Genomic DNA, 25,115 nt, shown 5'->3' with positions numbered 1-25,115 from the left:
ATTGGCTTTTTTTTTCTGTCTTTTTAAGGAAATCTTAGGAAAGATATGCAAGCTGGCTAGAGATGGGTTTCCTTCTGACGGAGAGAATTTACTCTGCTGTAATTATAGCAGCAGCGTGGGAACACAAAGGCACTGAAGGAAGCCTGGTTGCCAAATTTAAGCCCTCTGCTTGCAAAAATGTATCTTGTTAACTTTTTTTTCAGCAGGAAAACACATCTGGGTGACTTTGGAGTAGGAGATGTCTTTGCAGGGGCAGGATTTGGTCACTGGGATGGGAGGGATGCCCATGTTCTGGGATTTCTCATTGCAGTGGGGCTGCATTCTATCATTTGTTTGCCCAGATCCCCTCTGTTCTCCTATCCTCTGATCCGCTAAAAGCTTCCCACTGTGAGAAAACAACCCAACTCTTTAAAATTTAAAAGGCTTACTTAAACAATGTTATCTCTCTTGGAAGGGAGAGAATATACTGAATAGTTATATTTAGTGCTTGGTGTAGGACAAAGGAGATGCAGAGAGATTTTTAACATGAGGATGTTATTCAGTTATACCACCTCGCCTGGGAGGTGTGGATATATGGATTTGTGTATGGATATGTGCAACACATCCATGAGCATGAGGATGGGAGAAGCAGGAGCAAAAAGCAGCCAGGCAAGAGTTGAGCATCCCTTCTTGATCACTTATTTCCATCCCAGATGCTGGCTGGCTGGAGTCCTGAAAAGTGCAGGAATGTGGGGGTGCTCTGGCTATATAGGACTTATATGGGATATAGCATAGAGGGCTATGTGATGCTATACTTCACCTTTTTCTACCCAAAAGCTGACTGGATGTAACTCTAAAAGGTGTGACAGGATGGAGATGCTCTGGTTGTGTGGGATATGTGGGAGATATAGCATAGATGGCTGTATAGGGCTGACTGCAGCATGAACAGCTGAGCTCCCTCTTCCCCAGAATAAGGCTGGGATGGGAAGGAGAACACTTATAGCTTGTAAATGGGCTGTTTCACAAATCCTGCTGTCCTCTCCCTGCTGGCAAGCTGTGAGGAAATCCTACCACGTTACCGAGCCTCTTTACCCACCCTCATGGGAGCACTGAATTAAAGGAAATATTTTATGATCCTACGCTTCGTTATGTTTTATTAAAAGCAGAGCATTGGCCTCCACTGCCACATTCATCAGATCAGAGGCTTTGTTGATTTTTTTTTTTTTTTTTTTTTTTTTTCCACCTCCTATCCCAAGGTCTTGCTACTGTTGCTGTTGTTTCTGATGTCACTGGTTTGTGCTCTCCTGGTAGACAAAGTGGGGAGGAAAATGGGGCAATTAAGGTTTTTTAGGATGCCCCAAACAGGCTTGGGGACATGGAGTTGTGATGCAGAAATAAAGCAGTTGTGTTTTCTGGGGTGTGTCCCATTTCCAGACTGCCTTGGGGGTGCAGAGTCATGATGCAGAAATAGGGGTGGATGTGGGAAAGTGGAGAAAAATAAATGAAGATGATGGGGGCCAGTACATCCTCGTGAGCCTTTAGGATACCCCATGGAAAAGGAGCTTGGAAAACCCAGCTCTGCTCTATCTCAGTGCAATCAAACTCATGCTGGGAAGACCAATGGGATGTCACAAATTTTGGGGGAAAAAAACCCAACACAAAATAGAGCTGCTTAGCAGAGCTGAAGGAAGCAGGATGCCCTATCAGTCCTGCAGATTGACGGCAAAAAGCAGGTCAAATGAATGATAGGCATATCTGGAAGCAGTCTGGAGACAGGAAGGTATTAATTAGCAGTTATTTCTCAATGGAGCAGAGATGGATAGGGATTAAGGTAACAGCCATGTGCATCCTCTCCACAGCAGCAGCAACATAACGGTAAATCAGTGTTATGAATCGGTGCTGTAAGAGGGTGATATGTTTTAATCTTATTAGCGGCATGGCATTACTGGGAGAGCAAAGGGATTATTAATCACGGAGTGTAAATTGGGTAGGAGAGAGTGGCTTCGAATTAGCAATCCGGCTTTATGTGGCAGGCGTTGGAGATGGAGAAGAAAAGAGGCAGATAGAGGATGGGTGAATGGGAGGATGCCAGGAGATGAGCGTGATGTCAGAATTGAAGAGATAAAGCAGCCCAGCTCAAGGCAAAGGGTTGGAGCATTGCTGTTCCTCGTACTGATGTTGGGTCTGGGATATCGAGATCAGCCCTTGAGCAGGAAGGTGGTAGGAAAAGGACTTGGTTGTGTGGGGTTGGGCAGGGGGTGAGGGGATTCCATGGGGTTATGTATGTAATAATCTAGCATATGCAGGTATCTGTCCTACCCACCCCATCCACTCTACCTCTCTCTGTCTTTCTGTCCAAACCTCCTCCTTCTGTCCACTCCTTCCTCCCTTTCTCTGCTCCTCCATACCCACATCCCTCTCTCTATTCTTCCCTCTGTTCCTCACTCCATCCTTCCCTTCATTCCTTCCTCCCTCCCTCCATTCCTCTCTTCTTCAATCCCGCTACTTCTTCCTCCCTTACTCTGCCCCTCCATACTTTGATCCGTCCATCTCTCTCTCCATGCCTCTCTCCATTCTTTTGTTCATCTCTCCATCCCTCCCTGTCTGTTGCTCCCTTCTTCCTTCCATCCATCCCTACATTCCTCTTTTCCTCTCTCCTTTCCTCCCTCACTCTACTGTGGTGGCTTTGCCTTGCTTTTGGGCTTTTGAAGCACTTCTGCCTGCTACCAGGTTTTATTTCCCTCATTTCTCTGCTTGAGGTCATGCCCTTGTTGTATAAGTTCAGAACATGGAAAAAAGAGAATAATAATAATCCCTTCCTGTTTAGAGAGCACAGAACCAATGGCACAAGCAGAGATTACAGGCAGTTGGGGAGCAGGGTGGGAGCAGATAGCTCCCATTTTATCACCAATCGCTAATCTGGGCTAGTTGGATTTGACTGCAAACAAAGAAAGAAAGAAGCAAATTCTTCATCGAAGCTTGTGGTCACGTGCTCCTGCTCTGGGCACAGCACCTCGCTGGGACTTTTAACATGGTGGGAAACCCATGAGCAGCACCCAGACCTAAATCCTCATCCTTGCTCTTCAGGAAAATTAATTTTTATTTTCCTCTTCTGTCCACCCCATGCTTGTATTTCTCTCAGCTAAAGCTGGAGGAGTAGAAGGTTTTACGGAGGACTGTGGTTTTTCTGATGTTAACGTTCAATATTGCACTTATTTTTGAGGAATAGTGCTCGTCTCCAGTGATCCCTTGCTAGTGTTCGTGTTTCACTCGATTTCAGGTGTTTTTGTAAAATGGTAGATCTTGCACTCCCCTTGCAAGCAGGGAAACTGAGGCATGGATGGGACTTGCTCCAAATGCACACTTCACACTGCTTCCAGCTCCACTAATTAACACAGGCTGGAATTATGCTCAAGCCTAGATTAATGAAGTGAGCTATGGTTTCAAATAATTAGCTCCTGGTGTGGTAATCCTCACCCGGAGGCAGGGCGTACACCTTTCACTTTAGCAAGAGCAACCCTAATTTGCACCAAAAAAAAGAGAGAAGGTTCACAGGGGTTGCAGCAACTTTCTTCATTAAGTTTCAGCATCTTCATGCAGTGTATCAGCTTCAGAGTGAGGCTCTAATAAACCGAGCTGCTTACAAATAATTTGTTTTTTATTTCCTGTAAAGTTGATGGTGTTTCTCAATGCATTGCATTCAGAATTTGGCTGGGTGGGATTTTGGTAGCAGGATCTTGATCCCTGTCCAGCCCTGGGGGATGCTTGGAGCAGTGCCTGCATCCAGGTGTTGCATTTTTCTGCTCCAAAATGAGGTAGAAACAGAGGTGCAAGAGGTTGGCTGATGGGATCTTGTATTGATACCTAAAGTAGAGCTTTTTGCTGGAAAAAAAGGTTTTAAAAAAAAAAAAAAAAGACACCTTTTCAGTCCTTTGCAGAGTGCTCCAGGATCTCACTACAGCTTCTCCTGCTCTTGCTACAGTTAATATCAAATTAAACCCCACATCTGCGCTGAGGAGGGGTTTGCTCTGCAGTGAATGGGGATTAACAGATTCCACCAGCCTCAGCACAGTACTGACTAACTAAAAGGCAAGAGGGGTGTGAAGTTTTAGCAAGCGCAAGGGGAAGGATGCTTATGTTTGCGGGGCATCCTGCTCCTGAGCATCAGCCAATATCATGCCCAGGGTGTTGGGGAGGGACCATGCATTACTGCAAAGGGATTTGGTTGGGGTTTTTGGGTGCTTTCAACATGTGGGGCTCCATCAGCAGTTGGTCAGGGTGATGTCCTGTTCTCTCAAGGGGTTAGACTGGAAATGCTGCAGGGAAATAAATGCATTCACAACTGGTGCAATGTGCCCAGAAAGCCAACATATCCTAATCAAGGCAGGTGACATCTCTCACCCATTGCATCCTCTCCAATTTTGCAAAAATTGATTATCTTCAGCTTGCATTGGAAAAAAGTTAGGGGGCAAGCAGGCTGGCTTTGGTTTGAAGGAATCTATCCTAAATTGCTTATTTGTGGTTTTTCAAACAGTATGAATGGCAGGTTGCTCCACAAGCAATCACCCCCAATTTGCATACATACATACAAGCAAATGAAGAGAGTGATCTCCATTTAAAAATCGGGGGATCTGGGGCCCTGCATGATTCCTGAGTGCTTTAAGTTTCAGTTTTGGCAGTGTAGGCATGCATGGTTTGCTGGCAGCTTTAGGGCAATGTACTGAACATGCAGGGGGAGAAATGATAAATAAAATTTTAGTGTGCTGGAGTAAATGCTGCTAAACATACTTCACGTCTGTGCAGCTGTAAGAGATAAATATTCTATCTATAATTTATGGGCATGGTTTCCTATACTGTGCAGAGGGGTCTGGTAGTAGCTAATAAAATACATCGAGAGGATTACCAATGCAGCAAACACAGCCCTGCTTGTAATTTGCGTGGGGTGGAAAGACCCATCTTCTCCATATTGTGTGATCTCTTTTTAGTATGATTTATAGGTTTTGGGGGTTGGTGTGTATTTCCAAGTGATTTTGCTTGATTATCTGTCTTTCTCTGTGGGTGTGTGTGCAGAAAAACTGCTCATTTATGAGTAACGTCAGGCTGTATCATCACAGCCAGTTCTCGTCGTCAGCTTTGAGGATAGTGAATTATTTCCTATATGGTTGATGTTTCCCGTTTGTTTGAGTATAACCTGGAGTCTTGCTGCTCCCACTTATCCCCTGCTTATTTTTGTCTTCTAAGCCTTATTTTTTTCGTGTTTTCACTCCCAACATCAGAAGTTTTCCACTATCTGGAGCATCTCTCATTTTGTAATAGGTGCATTTATCTTGGCTGTGATTTTCTTCTTTCCAAGGATACTGTGGGTTGGGGTAGGCAGGAGGTAGCCTTTGGCTTTGTGACTGCAGGATTTCCATCATCAATGTCATGTTTTGGAGTTTCTCTCCATCAAAGTGCTTAATTTTATCTAGGGATCTACTAAGAACCTAAATGATGCATATATAGGTTATCCTGGGTATTGCTTGCTTCAGAAAAATGCCACAGCCGTTTTTACAAAACTTACTCAAAACTTTCATTTTCTTTCTTTCCTCTTTGTTTTGTTGCTGTCACACTCTGGGTTGCATTGCACAAGGTCTATGACCTGGTATGCACAAGGTCTATGACCTGGTATGCATTGACCATGCATTCCACTGTCTATGGAGTAAAAAAAAACAAAACAAAACAAAAAAAACATAACCTACTCCCAGAAACGACCAATTTCCTGAGGCTTTCACACAGACATCTTGTTTGACAGAGGTGTGCTACAAGCACTAACTCGATGCCAGCAGTGAAAGGAGCTTTCTCATATTGTGCTCCGGTGAGCTGGAACAGCACTGCTGTCAAGCCTTGGCTGGAAAAGGTGTGACAAAAGACATTAAAACAGGTTTTGTTTCCCATGCACGGGGTGCATAGCTGCTTGGATGGCTCTGTGCATTTCAAAGTTGTTTGTTGGTGACACACTGGAGGTGAGGCTTGTGCACAATAGGCTTGTGCAAAGCAGGGCTTTGCATTTGTTTTATTAACTCCTGCTTGGTGATGGATGGATGAGTGGAGAGAATCAGTAGGATGGGAAAGGAGAGAAAAAACTGAAAATGCTGGAAGGAGTTGGAGAAGGCAGGAGATGGGCATTGGGAAGGGTGAAGGTGGCTCTGTATCTTCCTGAGGTTCCCAAGTCCTAAATTGCTTGCTCATTGTGTTTGTGTGATCCATTGCCAAATGGCACAACCCAAAGGCCAGGGTAGTGCTGAAGTAGATGGATGACATTGAGTTCTCATAACTTGACACTGGAAAAGACGGAGTCTAGCGTTGATTCATGGCTGCTACAAGTTGTTTTTCTGGTAGTAAGGTTGCAGTAGAGAGGCTGCCCCATGTTTGCAATGGGAGAAGCACCTCTTACTATGTCTGGGGCTGTCTGCAGAAATCCAAACCCTTGAGAGACAAGTGGATTTTTGTTCAGACCCTTCTTCACGTGTCCTTGCCTATACCGAGGTTGTGCTGATGAGGATAAAAACCCACCCAAAGCATTTGCAGTGTATTTTGGGTATTTTTTTTTTTTTTTTTTTTTACCAACATAATCCATTTTAAGCTTCGGTCTTCATTTTTCTGCAGCCTGTGCTATTGTCATGCTTCATTGGAGCATGGCTATGGGCACTGGTTGGATCTAGTAAGAATGTAAGATGTAAAAATTTAAAAATGGCTGTAATATTCATGGTGATGACAAAACTGAAGTCTAAAAATTGATTTTTCTTAAGGTATGGTGATGTAGTTTTTTGAGAAGCCCTTGTGTGATGTGTGGTGTTAGAAATGCACTGCAGTGATGTTTGGGTACCATGGCACAACATGATATTAGGCTTGAATTGCAGGATTTTAGTTGGCTGGGATATTTTGGGGGGAAGGAAGTGCAGGATTTAAGAAAGAAAGAAAGGAAAAAAAAAAAAAAAAGCTGTGGGTAATGTTCAGAAATCCCATCTCAGTTGGGTTTGAGAAATTGTTGGAAGTTGGTGTTGTAGTTTGGCCTTACGCACCAGTTGGACTGTGACACTGTGGTAAAATCTGACTGGCAAGGCTTAAAAAGAGGACGTTTTGAAGAGTTTGCAAATATTTTTATCATAAAATCCAAATTGAAACAGACCCTTTAGGGCCTGCCTGTCCGTACTGAAGGGTCCCTCTATAACTGATGATGCCAGTGCCCTGCTTTTAGTGGTTTTCTCAGTTAATCTTGATTTAAAAGGGTCAAAAGGCCAAACCAACCATGCTTAATCAATGTATTGATTAAAATTATTGATTAAAATGACAAAGAGCTAGCAAGACAGGAGACACGTCCATAGGATGGAGGTAGCTTGGTGTAGGCTTTGATGTGCCCATTGCAACCTATTTCATTAGAGAAGAATCCTCTATGCTATGTATTCTATGTCTTTTCTCTACAATGCCACAGGATTTAGGTGCTGGTGTGGTCCAGCAACCCCTATGCAGCGTAATTAGAGAAACAGCTGCAAAGTGCTTCCTCCCTCTTATGCAAATGGATGAGGTAAGAGGTATCTAATTAAATGTTTGTACTTTAATTCGCCGTGGTGTGTAGGAAGATGAATTTTAATTACTGGCTCTTTAATTGTTTGGCCGGCCTGTTAATATCCCATTTACACAGCGTTAATACAGTTTGCTCTCTGTCAGCAGGGCTCTTCCTCGCAGCGGGAGCGAGATTCTCATTCTGCTCCAGGTAGCCCGGTGACGCCAGGTCCTATGGCTATATTGCGTGAATAGAAAAAGAAATACAGCATGAGGAATGAATAAAAAATTACAAAATCCTGCACAAATTGTGGGTGGGTTTTGGGGGCATTCTGCCCTGTTGATACTCAGGTTCTGTTTTTCTTTAAGGAAAAAGTGGGAAATCAGGCAAAACTTATGCACCTTTATGCCTTTAAAAACACAAAGGAGCACCCCCCCACCTTTTTCCTTTGTGAAAGGACCATCTCCTTTGGATGCCTGACGCTGCCTCTGTCTGTCACATCCGATTTCAGTTGTGAATGTTAAACCTGTATTAAAATACTTTTTTCCTCCATTTTGGAGGGGAAAAAAAAAAAAAATCAGTGCAGCAGCTTGCCAGGGAAAAAAGCTCCAGATTCAGCAAAATATGGCCACTCTGTGTTGGGACAGATGGGAGTCCTTTGCTGTTTCTTGCCCCTTGTAGCCCTCCTGGATTAGTAGGAGAGGCAGCAGCCCATTATAATTGTAAATTGCCTGGGAAGTTCATAAATAAGGCATTGCTGGAGCCGGGAATATAGCTGGGGAGAGAAGGAAAAATTATTTAGCTGTGCTCGCAGGAATGGGAGCAACTGCTGGTATTTAATCTTTAATGAACAAAATGTTGCCAAGTGCTACGAGTCAGAGCACGTTTGCTTAATGCTCCTCAGCCCTGTGGCCACAGAGAATTCAGCCTCACCTTGCGCCCTGGTGACCTCCCATGTACCTCCCATCATCTTCCTCCCTTCTTTTGGGGAATGCAATTTCTTAGAATCATTAAGGTTAGATAAGACTGCTAAGTTCATCAAGTCCAACCATCAACCCATCCCCATTATGTGCACTAACTGTATCCCACATAGTTTTAGCATCCCAAGTGGCTCTTCTGCAAGGGGCAGCGTGCTTCCTCCATCAGCAAAATCCTGAAATCCTTTCAAACCTTTTGCAAAGAAGGTTTGTGCGCTTGGAGGATTTCCCTGTGCTTGCTGCTGTGTGCCAGCAGAAGGAACCTAGGAGGGCAAAATTGCAGAGAAAAATGAAAAGGCAGAAAGAGCAGGAGCCAGCTGGGCTGGCCTCATGTTAAAAGTCAGCAAGAGGAGAGGTGGAGGGGGACAAAAGACTGAAAGACACAGAAATGTTAAGTCTTGAATGGAAGAATGGAGACATCAGAGCCAAAGGAAAATAAGAAAGAGCAGGAGGAAGGAAAAGAGGGGAAGATGATGCAAAGCACCCATTAGGTTGCTTTTCCTGAATACTTTTGGAGGACCTAGGGACAGGAGGTGGTGAAGGAAATGGTGTGAATTGTGTATAAGCTCTGCTAATCGTGGGCTGATTACAGTGGGGATGTGCTTGTATCACCTATGTTGGCACCTGGAGGGTGTTCCTGCTTGGCTGCCCATCCCAACAAAGCACCAGAAACAGCACTGCCACCCCAAAATGACCATCCCTTTAGGCACAGAAGGGGCAGGTGAAATGTGGGGATATTCCCAGAGACATGTCTCAACCCACTGTTGGTTTGGCTTTGGCTTCTTGGGGAACAATGAGATTTGAGGAATCGATGAGCATACAGGGAAGACGAGCACCAATTAGTGTCAATAAACCCACATTTTCCTTGGATGTAGTTTAAAAGTAATTGGACACACAGTGAAGGGTTTTCTCCATGGGGGGAGAACCATGGGACACACCAGAACGCAGCAACATCCCTCAACTTCTGCATGCATTGGTGTTTGCACCTCCTCCCTTGCAGCTGTTCTGTAATTGAAAGTGCCGAGCATGTTACAATGTGCTGCTTTTATTAATGTGTCACTCCTGATTTAAAAGGACATTTCACTTATCTCTTCCTGCCTCCTTCCTTTCGTAATTTTTTTTTTTAAGTGAATGTTGCAAGAATTCCCACTGCTCGCTATCAAAAATACCTTTTTATTTCTTTTTTTTTTCCCCCAGGGATGAAATATAATCAGAGGACTGCATTTCTGTAGGTCAGAATCTAATCAGAAGGTGGCATGGCTCATCTTTGGCTATGAAATATGTTTTATTTTAAAAGAGTGGAGGGGAAGGAGAGGAGCATAGAGCTGGGAGCTGCTTTGGGGCTGTAGAGGTGCTGGCTGGCCAGACACAAATCCAATGCTCAGCCCTTTGTAAAACGGTTACAAAAGACTTTCAGGTTCAGCAGTATCTGACATTACTGTTTTCTTCTCCTCTGTAATTAAAAAAAAAAAAATCACAAAGAACAACCAGACCAGGACTTTCTGCACTGTTTCCATAGGGGGTGAGTTCTGCTCTGCTTCTAAGGAGGAAAGGGAAAGATACAGGTGGGGTTCTGTGTTGAAACCTGGCAACCTTGTGGGTATGGAAAGTGTGCAATGCTTCATTTTTCAGAAAAAATGGCAAATTTTGGACTTAAAGTGATGTTTATACCTTACACTTATTTTAGCCCATTTGTGGGTCTTTTTTTTTTTTTTTTTTTTTTTTTGGTTCACCCCTTTCTGTCTTTGCTTTTCCATCTGATTAAAAGAAAAAATGAACTAGAGGCTTGAAAGTGAGGCCAAACCTTGGAATTTGCTTACAAGCATTCAGGAGGGGGGGGGGAAATATTCTGTGTGATGCAAATTTACCTTAGATTTACCCAGGGGGAGTCCCTGTGAACCCAAGCAAGGGACTGCTGCCTTGGAAACCCTCCTGTTGCACAATATCAGATGCCTCCATCAGAGACCTGCATATTAAAGCAAAAATGTTTGGGTGGAAGCTGAGGAGAAATCTTGTTGCAAGACCTGGGGGACAGCGCAGCAGGATGAGAACATGACCCTTCCCATAATCACATTCTGGGGGGGCAGAATTGCAGAGCAGAGCCCCTCTAGCTAATGGTTGGGCTGAGCATGGGAAGCAAGCAAATGACCACAGTTTTGACTGCAAAATACCCTTTTCCAGTATTTCTCTGCTGTGACAAAGGATTGGCTGTGATGTCTTAGAAAGCTGAACTGTGGTTTGGAGGGATTTTATTGACATAGTCCCAAAATCCTACAGACCTGCACTCAGCTCTTCTCTGCATCTTCTGCGCACTCATCCTTCTGGGAAGTCAGAATTAGGTTTGGGGGTGTGCATCTTGTAGGATGGTGACGTGTGGCAGTTCTCCACACTTGGAAAGAAAGAAGGGGAGATGAGTGCTGAGATTCATAAGCATCACCACCAATGATGAATGCACCACTAAGAAGCCCATTTGCAGCTAACAGGGATATGCCAGCATGGCAGAAGCCAATATCAAGAGCTTATTTCCCTGCCAGCAACAGGTGTAAGAGAAAAGGAATGAGCAAGCCCAAATCCAAGCTGGAAGCAGCATCACAGCGTCGCTCTCTCACCGAGAAGGGGCTGGGATGTTGCATAGGAGATTTCTGTGGGGATGTGCGCCAGAGCAGCAGGTTTTGGATGAGTCCATCTGGATTTCTGCTTTTTTTTTTTTTTTTTTCCTTCTTATCAGTGCCTGGGCTTATTTTCCCAGCCCGTGTACCTGGCATTTTGGTGGCTGGCTCCTCCAGAGGACCAAGTAGCTGCTTCTCCTTGCTTCATGCCCTTTCCCTCTTTCACCATTTTCCTTCTGGTGAGATTTCACTCTGAAATGGGCATCTGTTGCTGGTTGAGCATGGGGGGTTCTGGCACCTATAGAACTGATGCAAGAAATTGAGAGGTTACAACGAAGTAAGAGTTGGTTTTGCAAAGCACAGAACATCTTATAGCTATGCTTTGTTTTGTAAGAAGTAGATATCCTCATAGCACTGCCAAGCCTGAATTATCTGCTCTGATGCTTGGATGCTGTTGGTCCAACACTGAAGGAGCAACTTTGCAGTGGCCCACTTCAGATTTGAGGCTTGGTTTTGAGCAAGGGTTGAGGTGGGAGCTTCAAGGGTTGAGGTGTAGCTATGGGACTTCTACAACATATAGAGGAAGACAGCAAAAAACCAATAATTTTGGATTTTTGAAGCCATTTGGGAGATGGAGTTCAGAGATGTGTGTACAGGGATTCGGATGGGGGTGCTCTGGCTTTGCACTACCATGTGCAAGAGTGGGGCTGAAGCCAGTGCAGAGCACTCAGAAATGCATTTTCACCCTCTTTGCCTCAGTTTACCCACTGAAGAAAAAAAAAAAAAAAAAAAAACAACTACAGGGGCTGCTTTCAAGCCAGGCTGGGGCTGGTGTATCTTAATAACTTGCAGGCGCAAGGAAGAATGCAATCTCAACTCTGTCACCTGTCACTTGTGCTGCTGCTGCCAGCCTTATATAATTGGCTGCTTGATCCATGCTGGGGACAGGAGGGAGATGAGATCTTGCCTGGGAGCTGCCCATGTCTACTGGCAAGCAGAGCTCTGCCAGGCACAAAGCATTGCTTTGGTGCTTGTTGATTTCTGTGCCTGATCTTTTGTAAATGTCAAAGGTGAAGTGGCAAAAACAGGGATACGCCCACAAAGAACTTGTGTGACCCCTACATCCCTCCTTTTCTCCCATCTCTGCCAGCCTCAGCTGCCTCCTCTGCAAAGGAATCTCAGTTCTTCCACCACTCGGGGCTGTTTGCAAACCCACTCCTATTTATTCTGCATTGCTTTTCCATCCAATGCAAGCAGCTGTTAAAACAAAATGGATTTTTGCAGTGAAATTTGAGGTGTGCTGCTTGGGAACAGTGCCAAATGGTACTCAGTAAGAGCTCAGATCTGCAGGGCTGTCAATCTGCAGCTGGAGGAGGTACAGCAAACTAAACATGAAATGCAGTCCCCTGCCCTCTTGACCTCTCTGTGCTCCTGCAATGGGTTTGCAGCAAACCAAGAGGAGAGCGATAGAGAGAGGAAATGAGAAGAGAAACGAGGCTTTAAGTTTCAACTGTGGATCTCAAATCCCGATTGGTCTTTGGGGTTGGGGTTTGTACACAGGTCAGCTTTGAGCTTCCAGAGGCAGGTGAGATTTGGGTACCTGCGGGCAAGTTGGGTGATTTGCAAAGTAAAAGAGAGAGAGAAAAGCAGCAAAAGGGTTTTTCATTGCATTTTAGTGCTGGTAAATATATGCTACATAATATTAGGAGGGTTTTCCCTGGTACTTTTTTTATGCGTTTGGTACATACGATGACAAGATCCGCATATGTAGGGTGTAATCAACTTCTAGTCTTTGAACAGAGCCATTGAATGCCCCCACAACCACTTGAACAAATTTTCGGCATCCTATCCAGCTCTTACATCCCTTTTTCCCCCTCTGTTGCAGCCTATCTGACAGTCAGCATCGAGCCACTGCCGCCTGTAGTGGTGGGCGACGCTGTGACGCTGAAATGCAACTTCAAGACTGATGGAAAGATGCGGGAGATCGTCTGGTACCGGGTGAGCTGGCACCAGCCTCTGCCCTTGGGGATGGGGACATGGAGGCAGCGGTGTGACATGAGGTCAGGGATGATGGGGAGGAGTGTGGCCATCCAGTGCGACGGTGGAAATATCATTTGTGCTGCTGTCCTTGCACAAAGCCAACAAGGAAGTAGCCTGGCTCTTAAAGCAGGGAGGAGAGGGGGGGGAAATGAGTTGGCAGTCATCTTAAGGTTTTTTCTTTTTTGTATGTTTTACTGTTTGGGTTTTTTTTTTGGGGGGGGGGGGGGTGTTAGGCTGGCTTTGGTGAGGGTTATGGGTGCAAGGGGTTGGTTGGCACTATCCAAGAATATGGAACTGGGGTTGGCACCATTTGGGATTTTTAAGTTGCAGGTGGCACCATCCGGGTTTCTGAGTTGGGATGAGGTGCCATTTGGGATTTCTGAGTTGGGATTAAGGTCAGCCACACTGATTTTTATTTATTTATTTATGTTGGATGGGAAATAGTGCAAAACTGGGCATGTATGGTGCTTTCCTGGGCTTTTCTGCACTCTGCCTTGCCCCAGAGAAACAACTACAGTGGAAAAAAACCAACCTAACTTATACAGAAAAAAGCAGAAAGTTGCAGGTGGTGAAGATTTAGCTCTTTGGTTTGCTTGCAGAGAAGGAGCTAATGGGGCTGGTGGCGTCAGATGAAAGGGCTGTCCCTTGCTGTAGAACGTTTTTTCTTGTTCCTGCTGTGTTGTTTTTGCCCCTCAAATGATGAGCTGCTATGCCTTAAAGCTATTCTGCACAGCTGGCAGGGTTTATAAATACAGAATAGTGTTTGTGGTGCTGATGGATATTCTCTTGCATGAGTGTGCTGCGTGCGTTCCCATTGTGCCCTGCTGTAAATATGTGTGGTTAGGTGTATCAACAAAAATATATTGAACTACAAAACAAAAAATTGTTCCAGACCCCTTTTTAGTGACTTGCTCTGGGGCTTTGTCCCCCTTCCAATTTGGGGAGGAGGAGGCTTTTTTGTACGGTGCAGTCTTCACCAGGTTTTTGCTTCCCTTTTCCATTCAGTAATATTGGATTAACCCACTTTCCTGCAAGCTGGGTCTGGATTTGCCTAATCCCACTGCGTGGAGGCATGCTCAAGCCCTCGCTGAGGGGACAGCACGTGGGGTGGCTGAGCAAACCACAGTGTGGGATGCTATGGAGAGAGTGGGAGGGGAAAAAATAACCCAGCTTTTATTTTTATCTCCCCAAATCCTCCTATCCTCCAGTTGTTTGGTATTGTTTTGTTTTTGCCTTCCTTGCCTTTTTTTCCTCCTTTCCCAGTGTGCTTCCTGCATTTGTAAATCATTCTGACAGTGCTTTTGTGCTCTGTGCACTGGAGCAGCCCAGTGGAGCAGTGCAGATAATCTTGGGGCTTTGTTTGTTTTAGAGGAAGCAAAGAGCTCATTGGCTTTAAGGCGCAATACTTTGCGGAGGTGAAAGTGGGGTGCATAGGAAGGAGGCAAAAGAGGTGGACTGTGGTGGCAAACTCAATGGCAGCAGTTGGATGTAAGGCGTTGGAGTGTGTGTAGAATGCATACAGAGTGCGTGTAGAGACCATGAGATGCATACATAGACGATGGGATGCATGCCAACAGGGTGTGTGTGTGTAGACCATCAAGTGCATGTGTGGTTCATGAGGACCATGATAACCCATCAGGGCACATGTGTAGCCTGTGAGGTCTGTACATAACCCATCATGTGTTTGTGCAAGCCGTAGGGAGCATGCATAATTCATGGGATGCACACGTAGACTATGAGGTATGTGCATAATCCTTCCTGTGTGTGTATGGTTTTATCAGGAGCATGAATAACCAATCAGAGGATGTGCGTAGCCCATAGAACGTGCACGTAGATCAGAGGGTGTTGTACGTAATCCATAGTGTGTATGCATAAGCCACAGGGAGGGTGCGTAGCCCATGGGGTGCATGCCTGACTCATCGTGTTGTAGCTCATCAAGGCACATGTGCAACCTGTCAGGGATGTCTGTAGTCTATGGAGTGTGTGCATAACCCATGGGGTGCATGCTTAGAAGTGGTTTGTGTGCATAACAATGTGTGTGCCCATGACCCATAGGGAGCGTGCATAACCCATGGAATGTGCGAACAAGACGATTGGTGGCACCTGGGACAAGCAAAGGACATGATACATAGGGGAAGGAGCATGGAGCCACATAGCTTCTCTGTGGAAAACCAGCACTGTGTGCTGTCTGCAGAGGTGTTAATTAACATCCAAACACCCCCACAAATCCTCACAGTAAATCCATCTCCAGTGGGTGTAATTTGCCTGAGAACATGTGCAAACATGGTTGGAACCCCCGGCTTCTGTCTCGAATCCCCTAAGACCTTTCAGGAGGTGCGATGGCAGCATCCTTGCAAACAAGCTTGTAATGAGCACTGGAAGACACCGAGCTGTCAAACTGTTGGCTGCCTCTGATTGCAGCATCTCAGGGGTTGTACTGGAGACCTGATTAGTGTGGCCACTGCCACACCACAGCGAGTGATGGGGAGGGAGAAAATTACTTTTCGCAGCAGTGCAGAGCTCTTAAACAAAAACAAAAAACAAACAAACAAAAAAAAGAGACATACAGCAAAGAGAAGGAAGAAAATCCTCTTGGTCGTGTGTTGGCTCTGCACAGGTTGCACACAGCCAGGGGCACAGATGACAAGAGGCCAATGGCATGGGATATTTTAGTGGTTTTGGCATGGTTTTGGTGGTGGATGAGTTGTGGGCATGTTGCTTTGATGGAGCAGTGCAGCTCCTGACTGGTGTTTGTCCTGGGGACATGCAGCACTCAGCACTGGGGTGTCCCTGGGTCCAGTGCAGGTGGCTTTCTCCCATTTCATTAACTTGGTGCTCAGGATAATTAGCAAGAAAGAAAACAGCAGGAAGACAGGGATTGGTATTGTAGTGTCCATACACAGGCATTGTTCCCCCTGGCACTCTTGATGCATGGGCATTGCTTCCCGTTGCATCCACAGTGCATGAACACTAGTTTCTGTAGCACTCAAAGTGTGTGGGCTTTGCTTTCTGTAACAGGCAGAGGCCAATGTGTTCCAGATGTTGGCAGCACATGATCAACAGTATCAGCGGTGACACTGCATGGTCCCCATAGGGGCTACCACTGCCCATTACAAGCAATGTGACACCATGGCCATACCCCAGTGTCTCCTAGTGGCAGCAATAAAGCCACCATGGGCTCCAGGGGAAGGTGACGGCGAGATACTAAAAACACTGCAAATTTTTGGGGTGTTGCACTCCAAATTTTTCAGCTGAAGCAAATCTATTGCAATTTATAAGCTTGCTCCTGTTTTGGGACATGCCACTGGTTTTATAGCTGCAGAGAAATGCTCTGAATTACGAGCACAGTGCTGATGGAGAGATCTTGGGACAGTAAGTGAGCATGGGCTGACTTGTGCCATTCATCTCCATGCTGGCTGAGTCGGTTCTGCCGCTCAGAGGTGATAATTTAAATGTCAGCATGGGTAACTATTTTAATTTCTCAAACTCAGGCAGGGAGACAAGGTCACACGCAGCAGCACAGTGGATTGAGAGCCAGCAGCGTACTCTCTATTATGGCTCCGGCTTCAGGGAGCATCCCAAAACTGCACGTGACCCTGCAGTGTGTGTAATGCTCATCTGTACGTGCATGCATTCTGTATGCAGCATCCAAATGTCACTGCTCCCTTTGGGGAGCATGGGGGATGGAGATGCTCTTTTGGGGATCAATCCATCCCATTTTTGGGCAAAGAACTCAACCACTCAATTTATTTTCCCCCAGTAGTGCTTTTGGGTAGTCTTAAGCAAAAAGCAAGGCAAGGACCAGAGGGTGAGAGCTTGGGATGCATAGCACCTCCCATCCTTTTGCAATCCAGCTTTTCCTCCAAAGTTGAGGAAAAGCTCCTCCATCCCTTGGTCCCCATCCATCACAGTGGGATGCTTATCGAGCATCCCGATGAGCAGCTCCAGTAATATTAAAGGGGTGGCTGTGTTCTGGGGGCAGTAAGCAGCTGGGTCACCGCAGAGGTGAGAGCAAACGAGGGAGAAGCAGGAGGGAGCAGAAGGTTAATGTCTCTCAGCATAGTGGCAATTGTTGAGCTTTTGTCAGGAATAAGATCTTTGCTGGGGTTTATAAATAATGCAGCAGGCAGCCTGCAGCCTCAGGCTGAGCTCTGTGCCAGTGCTGTAAATGCACTTTTTCCTCTCCATGCACCCCTTCTGCAGGAGGGGCTGCTTGGAGCTGGTGCTTGCAATTTGGAGTGATCACCACTCAATGCTGCCAAACCCCCCCCCTCACCCTATTCTAAATCTACTGCTTTTACCCCCTGTAGATTCTCCAGCGATTTTTCTTCTGTAGCTCCTCTCAGAAAAAGCAAACCTGACCCTAGGGTGCAGATAAAAGGCTGTAAGTAGGTCTAATCCCCGGAGAGAGACTGTTTTGTGTGCCTTTTCAGAGGAGCCTGTTAGCTGCCTGTAATCCTTAGGGACCCACAGAGCTGCCATCCCTCCTCAGGGGACCATGGGGGCTCCCAGGGGCAGCGATGCCTCTGCTTCCCTGGTGCACTGCTCTGCTCCATTTGCTTTACGTGCATCTGGCCAGGTATGGAATCCATCCCTCTTGCAGTGCAACTTGGCCATAGCATGGGAATAGCACCAAAACCCAGTAAAAAAAAAAAAAAAAAAAAAAAGCCAGTATAAAAATAAAAAACATCAACACCCTGATTCAGAGTATCCCTCCTTTGGCAGTGACCAGGCTCAGTAGTAACATAAAATAGGGGAAAAAAAGTGCAACTTAGACATCTGGAGTGCAGCATTTCGGCTGGTCTAAGCACCATGCTACGGTTGCATCTTGCAATTGCAGCTGCGGGATTGGTGCAGCAAGTTGAGGGTAGCACGTTTATGGCATGCAGCTGTTTCAGAAAAAGGAATGGATTTTACTAAATCCTTTATGTATTTATTTGATTTATTCTTTCATTCATTTATTTTCTGAGATGCTTTTTTATCTCCAAAATAATGCCTGGAAAACCCCCATGGACATTGCACTAACAGCTATGGTACACTGAGATCCAAGTGTGGTGCTGAGATTTTTTCTCCTTCGCCCAAACCTCTCCGAACCCAGTCCAGGGCATACATAAGATTTGGAGCGAATGCGATCTCTCCTTGAAAACTTCCCCTTGCCCCCCAGTGGCCAGAGATTTATGGCTCCAGCAATTCTTTGTGTTGCTCTTTGTCCCACGTCCATAGGAGAATGTGTTTTCTCTGTAATAAAAGTGTCAGCAAATAAATCTATGGAGACAGTTTTACTGACAGCATGTTTTTCCCTCCTATATATGATAAAAAGGGGGGAGAGATAAAATCTGGAACAAAAGTTGTTTTTTTTCCCAAGCTGGAAGGAAAGCACAAGGCGAGAGAGCATGAAGATGCTGCTCTAGGGTTTGTCACTACACTTCTGCACCTGATGCCTATTTTATTTCGAAAAGGACTATTTTTTTTAACTTTCCAGTGTCTTGATCTGAGCTGCTGCAGCCCTCCAAATCTCTGTGGCCAAGATGCATTGCTTCTGCTTTTTTTGCTTTTTCTTTTGTACTAAAACATTACAAGTGGCAGTGGAGAAGGATACACCTCCTCTATGGTCCCATCAAAAAGCTTTTTTCCAATTAGGAATGCCAGTCCTAGGGAGCAGCTGGGGAGGTGGGTGATGGCATAGCCTTTCAACTGCTGCAGTGATAACCAGACAGAAACTGGAGGATTTTGCTTAATGAGATTTATAGCTGGGGTTTTGTTTGTAGGTCACTGATGGCGGCACAATCAAGCAGAAGATCTTCACTTTTGATGCAATGTTCTCCACCAATTTCTCACACATGGAGAACTACAGAAAGAGGGAGGACCTGGTCTACCAGTCCACAGTGCGGTAAGTTGTTCTGACGCTGCTGTCCAGCCCATGTCACGTCCTCCAACATGCTGGCTGCTTCTTAATACTTTTTAAGGAATTTTTCCCATATTGGGCTGCTTGAGGGTATTAAGTTGAGGTGCAGGGACAGCCTGTCCAGGAAGGTGGTGGAGTCGCCATCCCTGGAGGTTTTCAAGATGCATGGAGATGGGACATGGGTAGTGGGCATGATAGAGGTGGGTTGGAGTTGGGCTGGATGATCTTAGAGATCTTTTTCAACATTAGTGATTCAGTGATTCTGTAAGTCAATACTTATCTTCTTCGTTCATCTGTGGGGATATGGTGACCCCAGGAATCTTGCTAATGAGATAATTGCACATGCTGGGAAATTACCTTTTTTTGCTGTCTTTCCTGTGTTGCAACCACTCCAAAGAAATGGTCCTATTGCAAAGCATTGTCGCCAAAGAGCCAGGGTCTGTCCCCAAGGTCCTGCATGTCCCTGGGGGAATGGGTATTGTGGGTGGAAATTTCAAAGGTTGAAATAAGCTGGAGAAAAAAACAATTGTCTGTGTGTGTGCGTATAGAGAGAGAGAGAAATATATAAAAATAATTATTTATATAAAAGCAGCATAAGAGCTCATCTTTGTGTTTCCTCCAAGTGAAAATCACTTGCAAGAGTGTCAGCTTTATTATTAATTACATGCTTGTTTTTTGCTGATGTTGTAAAAACAAAACTGAAGCCTGAAAAAAAAACATCATGGGGAGACTTAATTTAAGCCAGAAATGCTGAAGCAAAGTATTTATTTTCATTATTTTTTTTTACTTTGTTTTCCTTTTAAATTAGAATTTGCTAATCGCATTTCAAAGCTTAGTTTTCCAAGTGCCAGGTAACAAAGTTCCTATGTGTGGGAAAGAAAATACAGTCAGTTTCTTGAGGCAGCACAGTGCTTCATGCCTGCAAATGTCCACAGTACAGAAAGGGCTTGGCATGGTTTATCCCTTAGATAAGCATCCATGCCTAGCTGTATGCAAGTACGATATTCTAATCAATTTTTTAATATGAATTTTGTTGGGGGTTTTGGATGTTTTTTTTTCTATTGTATTTGGCTTTGTGTTTTGTTATAAGCGAGAGCAAGTGCACGCGATCTCTTGACCTCATGGCATAACATAGTTTGAATTTTGGTTGGTCATGTATGGAGCCCAGTGTTGGCCTGGATAATCTTTATGGATCCCCTCCAGCTTGGTATATTCTATGATTCTATGATGGATAAATGTGAATATAGAGTGGACAGTAAATAGGAAAATAGGGCTGGAGGGGAGATGCTGAAAGGGATGCTCAGGAGATGTTCAGACAGGGATTAGGAGGCTTAGAGGATCATACTCGGGGGGGGGGGGGGGGGGGGGAGGCAGGATAATACTCGGGGCGGGGGGCAGGCAGGGCGGTGCTCATGAAGATGTTCAGAAGATGCAAATGAATTGCTCAGGATGCTTGGGTGTTGCTGAGGGGATGCTCAGGAGTTGCTCAGAGGATGCCCAGGGAATACCAGGATGATAATTCCCTCCTTGAGTTTTGCTGCTCTGTGTAGCTCAGGCTCACTTTGGTTGCCTTGCAAATTTCTGACATGACTAATTACTGTTTGGAGGATGTTTTGGAGGCTTTGCTAATGGATTACACATTCCCTAACTTGACAACCTTGTTTTCCTGCCATAACACCAGTGTTTCTGCTCAGTGTGGATTTAACCACTGGTCTTCAGCAGGCAGCACCGGCAATTTAAATCAGAATAAAACGTTCCTCATGCACAGAGCAAGACCCCAGCAATGGGCAATCCTTGAGCCATCCTATGAGGATGAAGATGTACCAAATTCACCCTCTTTAAGGCACGTTGACCCTAACAGTATTTTGTCTCAGAAACCTCCTTTTTTTTTTTTTGTGGATTTTTTTTCTTTTTATACGTGTTGTAGAACTAATACAATTTGAGAGCAGAAAATTCTGCTGCCCTAGAACTGAGCACTTAAAAGCATCGGTAATTGTCAGTGCATCGCCTACAAATCATCTGAATTACCATGCAGTCCAGGATGTTTGCGCTAGAAATATTTGTACGCAATTGCCTTTTTGCAGTGGAAAGCAGCAACGTGCCTTGAACTCTGAGAAAGGAGCTGTTTCTCAAAGGGTATGAAAAGAGCCCATTTTCTGAATCGCTGGCTTGATACTTTTTTGGGTGTGAGGGGGTCTCTCCTTGTGTCTTCCTGTTTTGGTGGCTGCTTCAGCAGCTCGTAAAGTTGCTTTTTGAATCTATTGAGTGGTATTTCAGTGGATTTTGACCAAAGAAAAAATTAAAAAAAAAAAAAAAATCCTCTCAGGGAGGAGAGAGGTGTGTTGTAGGGCATCCAGCTCACCCTACATTGAGCATCTGCATGGGATACCAGCCTGGCTGCAAGGTACAAAGGGTGCAGTGGGGCATCACTAGGGCTTGACAGTTCTATCCTGTCCTGTCTTCCATCCTGTCCTCTCTGTTCTAACCTATCTTATATTCAGTGATCTTTGTAGGTCCCTTCCAAACATCCCATTCCTCTGTCTAGCAGGGCTGGATCCTTATCCTTGGGATAAGGGATCCCAAGGATCCTTGGGATAGCGGCAGAAACCCTCAACGTGATCCAGTTGGGACCATTTTTTCCCCCCAAATCTAGATCTCCAAGTAAGCTTAGAGATCTCAAGCCACTGCAATAGGACAGGCCTGAAATGGAGCAGAGACCGAAATCATTCCAACTGCTTCTCCCTTCCCTCTTCTCTGCTAACCAAGCATGCGTGCATGGGTAATTAGAGGCTGCAACAGATGGCGGAGGCTCAGTTGAGAGTAACACGGCCGTTAAAAGGCACTGCCAAGCGACTGCTCACGTCAGCGGGGGCTTGTTTACGCTAGCAGGGCTTTTGCATGGTAGTAGGCATGGGAAGGCAGCCAGAGGCTTCCAGCGAGGAGCCGCTGAGTCCTGCTTGCCACTCTGTTTCCCCCATAAGCTGGGGAAGCCCTGCAAAGTGCATGCCTGAGTGCTGCAGAAAATCCATTTTGGGGGCTGGAAGTTTTTTTTTGTTTGTAAAACTGAGACTAGACAGATGATACTCTTGCTTGGATGTCCCAATGGGAGGCTGTGTGGTGGTCCCATCCTAATTTTTGCAGCAGGATGCTGCACTGGTAGGTGGCTCTTTACAGCTGGTTGGAGTGTTTCCTCCTGTACTGCATTCCTCTACTGTTTTTTGAATACATACAAAAATCTAGATGCCATATAGATCAAAGCATGCCCTGCATAGGAACATGCTTGCTCGGAATTTGTGCTTTTGATGCTTCTATCCAGTGCACTTTTCCATAGCTGTGGCATTGCCCAGCTGGAAACGGGTCCATAGCATCTGAGCCTTTCCCATAAGCATTTTGCAAACATTTAATGTCTGTGGTTTGCAGTTTTTTGCTCTCAGCAGTGCCTTTACTTCCTGTGAGCTTCTTCTTTCTTTAATGCCATTACTTACTTTCTTGAGGAGCTGCCAGTGCTGGTAAACTCCAGCTGCTAAACTGCATTACACAGCTCACTCCTGAAGCCTTTGCAGTTATTAATAGTTATCGATCTATGGCTCATTTCCATCACTGTTAGCAGGATGTTCCTTGCTATGGATGAGGGAAGCTGGAGTAAGGGCTGGCAATGAGTCCCCTCTGTCCTTCCCAGCCTCCCCGAGGTTCGCATTTCGGACAGTGGCCCCTATGAGTGTCACGTCGGCATTTATGACCGAGCCACACGGGAGAAGGTGGTCCTGGCGTCTGGTAATATATTCCTCAATGTGATGGGTGAGTGCAGCAATGATGTGATGGTGGGGATGATGAGTTGGTGACAACGTGGTGGTGGAAATGATGTTGAGGTGGTGGGGATGATAAGGTAGTGATGACAGGGTGGTGGGGACAATGAGGTAGTGGCAGCGTGGTGGTGGTGATGATGTGGTGGCAGTCATGACTAAACAATGATGTGATGGTGACGATAAGGAGTGATAGGTGAGCGAGCAGTTGGGTGGGGATAGAGGGGAACCCTTAGGAGGGTCAGACCCCATGCTCAAACCACCACCAAGACATTATGGTGATGGTTCAAGGGGTGACCTCCAGCTCGTATTTTCCCAGTTTGCAACCCCAGTGAATTGCAGGGAGTCAAAGAGGTGATGCTGGAGATGGGATGGGGACACTGTACTCACTCTCCAGCTCTTCATCCCCAATGCAGCTCCGCCAACATCTATCTCAGTGATTGCTGCTGACACACCAGCGCCCTTCAGCCGCTACCAGGCACAGAACTTCACCTTGGTGTGTGTAGTGTCCGGTGGCAAGCCTGCCCCACTGGTGAGAATTTGTTTCTGAAAATATCTGTAGGTCGGGTCCCTGCAATCCTTTGGCAGAGAACAGGGTATTGGAGAGAGAGATGCTTTGTATATGTACACTCACTGTGACCTGACAGTTAGACTCAAAGATCTTTGTAAGTCCCTTCCAGTTGAAATTATTCTATTCCATTCTAGCCTATCCTACCCTATTCTCTGTTCAATGATCTTTGTAGATCTCTTCCAACTATTCTATCCTATTCTCTATTCAGCTGTCTTTGCAGATCCCTCCCAGTCATTCCATCCTTTGTTCTTTTCTATTCTGTTTTCTCCTATCCTGTGACCAAAATTGTTTCTGACCTATCTTAAATTGTACTTTTGTTATTACACACATGTTGTCCCTAGATGTCCAACAGGAAATTCTGCTATTTAATGTTTAGTATATGGATTTTTACATATATATATTAATACATTCAGTGTCAAAGCAAAGGCAATTCCTGCCATTAGCACCATAGCATGTTTCTGCAGAGCTCTGGGGACTCACAGCTGCCCAAGGGAATGGCCCAGGAGGTAGCCCAGTGCCACTGCCGTGTGCTCCCTATCCCTTCTGCCCCCTCCACAGGTATATTTCAAGCGCGATGGGGAGCCCATTGAGGCCACTCCGCTGCCAGAGCCACCAGCTGCCACTGGGAACTGGGCACCTCGCAACCTCCTACACCGTGACCTGGATGACACCAAGGTGCCCCAGTTGCTGGCCGAGGGAGAAATGGGGGGCGGGCCCCCCAACACCGCAGAACCCCCGCGGGGGCTGACAGCTGAGCGGGGTCCCGCCACTGAAGCCATCCCCGAAACTGTGGTGAGCAGGGAGTTCCCACGCTGGGTGCATGTGGCGGAGCCCATTTACTATTTCCGCCACACACACGTGCCCATCAGTGATGGCACAGTGGAGGCACGGGCCACCCTCACCTGGACCCTCAACCCCCAAATTGACAACGATGCGCTCTTCAGTTGTGAGGTGAAGCATCCAGCGCTCTCCATGCCCATGCAGTCAGAGGTGACTCTCGGTAAGGACAGCAGTTGTAGTTGGGTGAACTTCTTGGTTTTCTTCATGCATTTATTGCAATTGCCGGGGGGGGGGGGGGGAGGCAATGGGGAAGGTATATTTTTGCTTTTTCTCCAGTTATTGCATTAACTGCATGTTTTTTCCTTTCTTTCTTTTTTGCATTTGTGTTTATCGCCTGTTTTTGCATCTCTCTTTTTTTGTTTATTACAACTGTACCTGTGTAATTTTTTGGTCTTTGTTGCAATGTTGTATTTATTGCCTTTTTTTTTTTAACTTTGCATTTATCATTTTTTAAACTTTTTTTCATTTATTGCAATTCTGTATTTATTGCCTTTTTTTACTTTTTTTTTTTGCTTTTCTGCATGTATTCAATTTTGCATTTGCTGCTCATTTTTGCTTTTTCACATCTAGTACACTTTTGAATTTGTTGTTTGTTTTGCTTTAGCTTTTTTTGGAATTTTTGTTTGTTTTGGTTTTTTGCATTTCTTGCTTTCCTCCCCCCCCCCTCCCCCACTTATTCCATTTTTTGAAATTTCTTGCCTTTTTATCTCTTTACACCTTTTTGCTTTTCTTTCCCAGAGGGTGGGGGGTGGGTTCTTCATACACCCAAGAATCAAAACAGGGTGATGTATAGAGCTGCATGATGACATGAGGAGGTGATACCAGGGCTCCCTAGAAACAGAGGCACC

At 45.5% G+C, this 25,115-nt stretch overlaps 1 protein-coding gene across 4 annotated transcripts in view; it reads left to right on the top strand.

The window, feature by feature from the left end:
* The window catches only part of IGSF21 (immunoglobin superfamily member 21), a 46,909-nt gene that overhangs the window by 5,733 nt on the left and 16,061 nt on the right, over positions 1-25,115 (top strand). For all 4 annotated transcript variants that reach the window (XM_042887705.1, XM_042887704.1, XM_042887707.1 and 1 more), the window contains exons 2-6: positions 12,994-13,106; positions 18,917-19,038; positions 22,733-22,851; positions 23,273-23,388; positions 23,986-24,427. In XM_042887705.1, the coding sequence (XP_042743639.1) occupies positions 12,994-13,106; positions 18,917-19,038; positions 22,733-22,851; positions 23,273-23,388; positions 23,986-24,427 (912 nt within the window). The remainder of the gene's footprint in view (positions 1-12,993; positions 13,107-18,916; positions 19,039-22,732; positions 22,852-23,272; positions 23,389-23,985; positions 24,428-25,115) is intronic.

Source organism: Lagopus leucura, unplaced genomic scaffold (assembly GCF_019238085.1).
Source record: "Lagopus leucura isolate 7727_CA_CO unplaced genomic scaffold, USGS_WTPT01 Super-Scaffold_100106, whole genome shotgun sequence".
NCBI lineage: Eukaryota > Metazoa > Chordata > Aves > Galliformes > Phasianidae > Lagopus > Lagopus leucura.
Note: the sequence above shows the minus strand (reverse complement) of the source record. Positions and strands in the feature narration are given on the sequence as shown.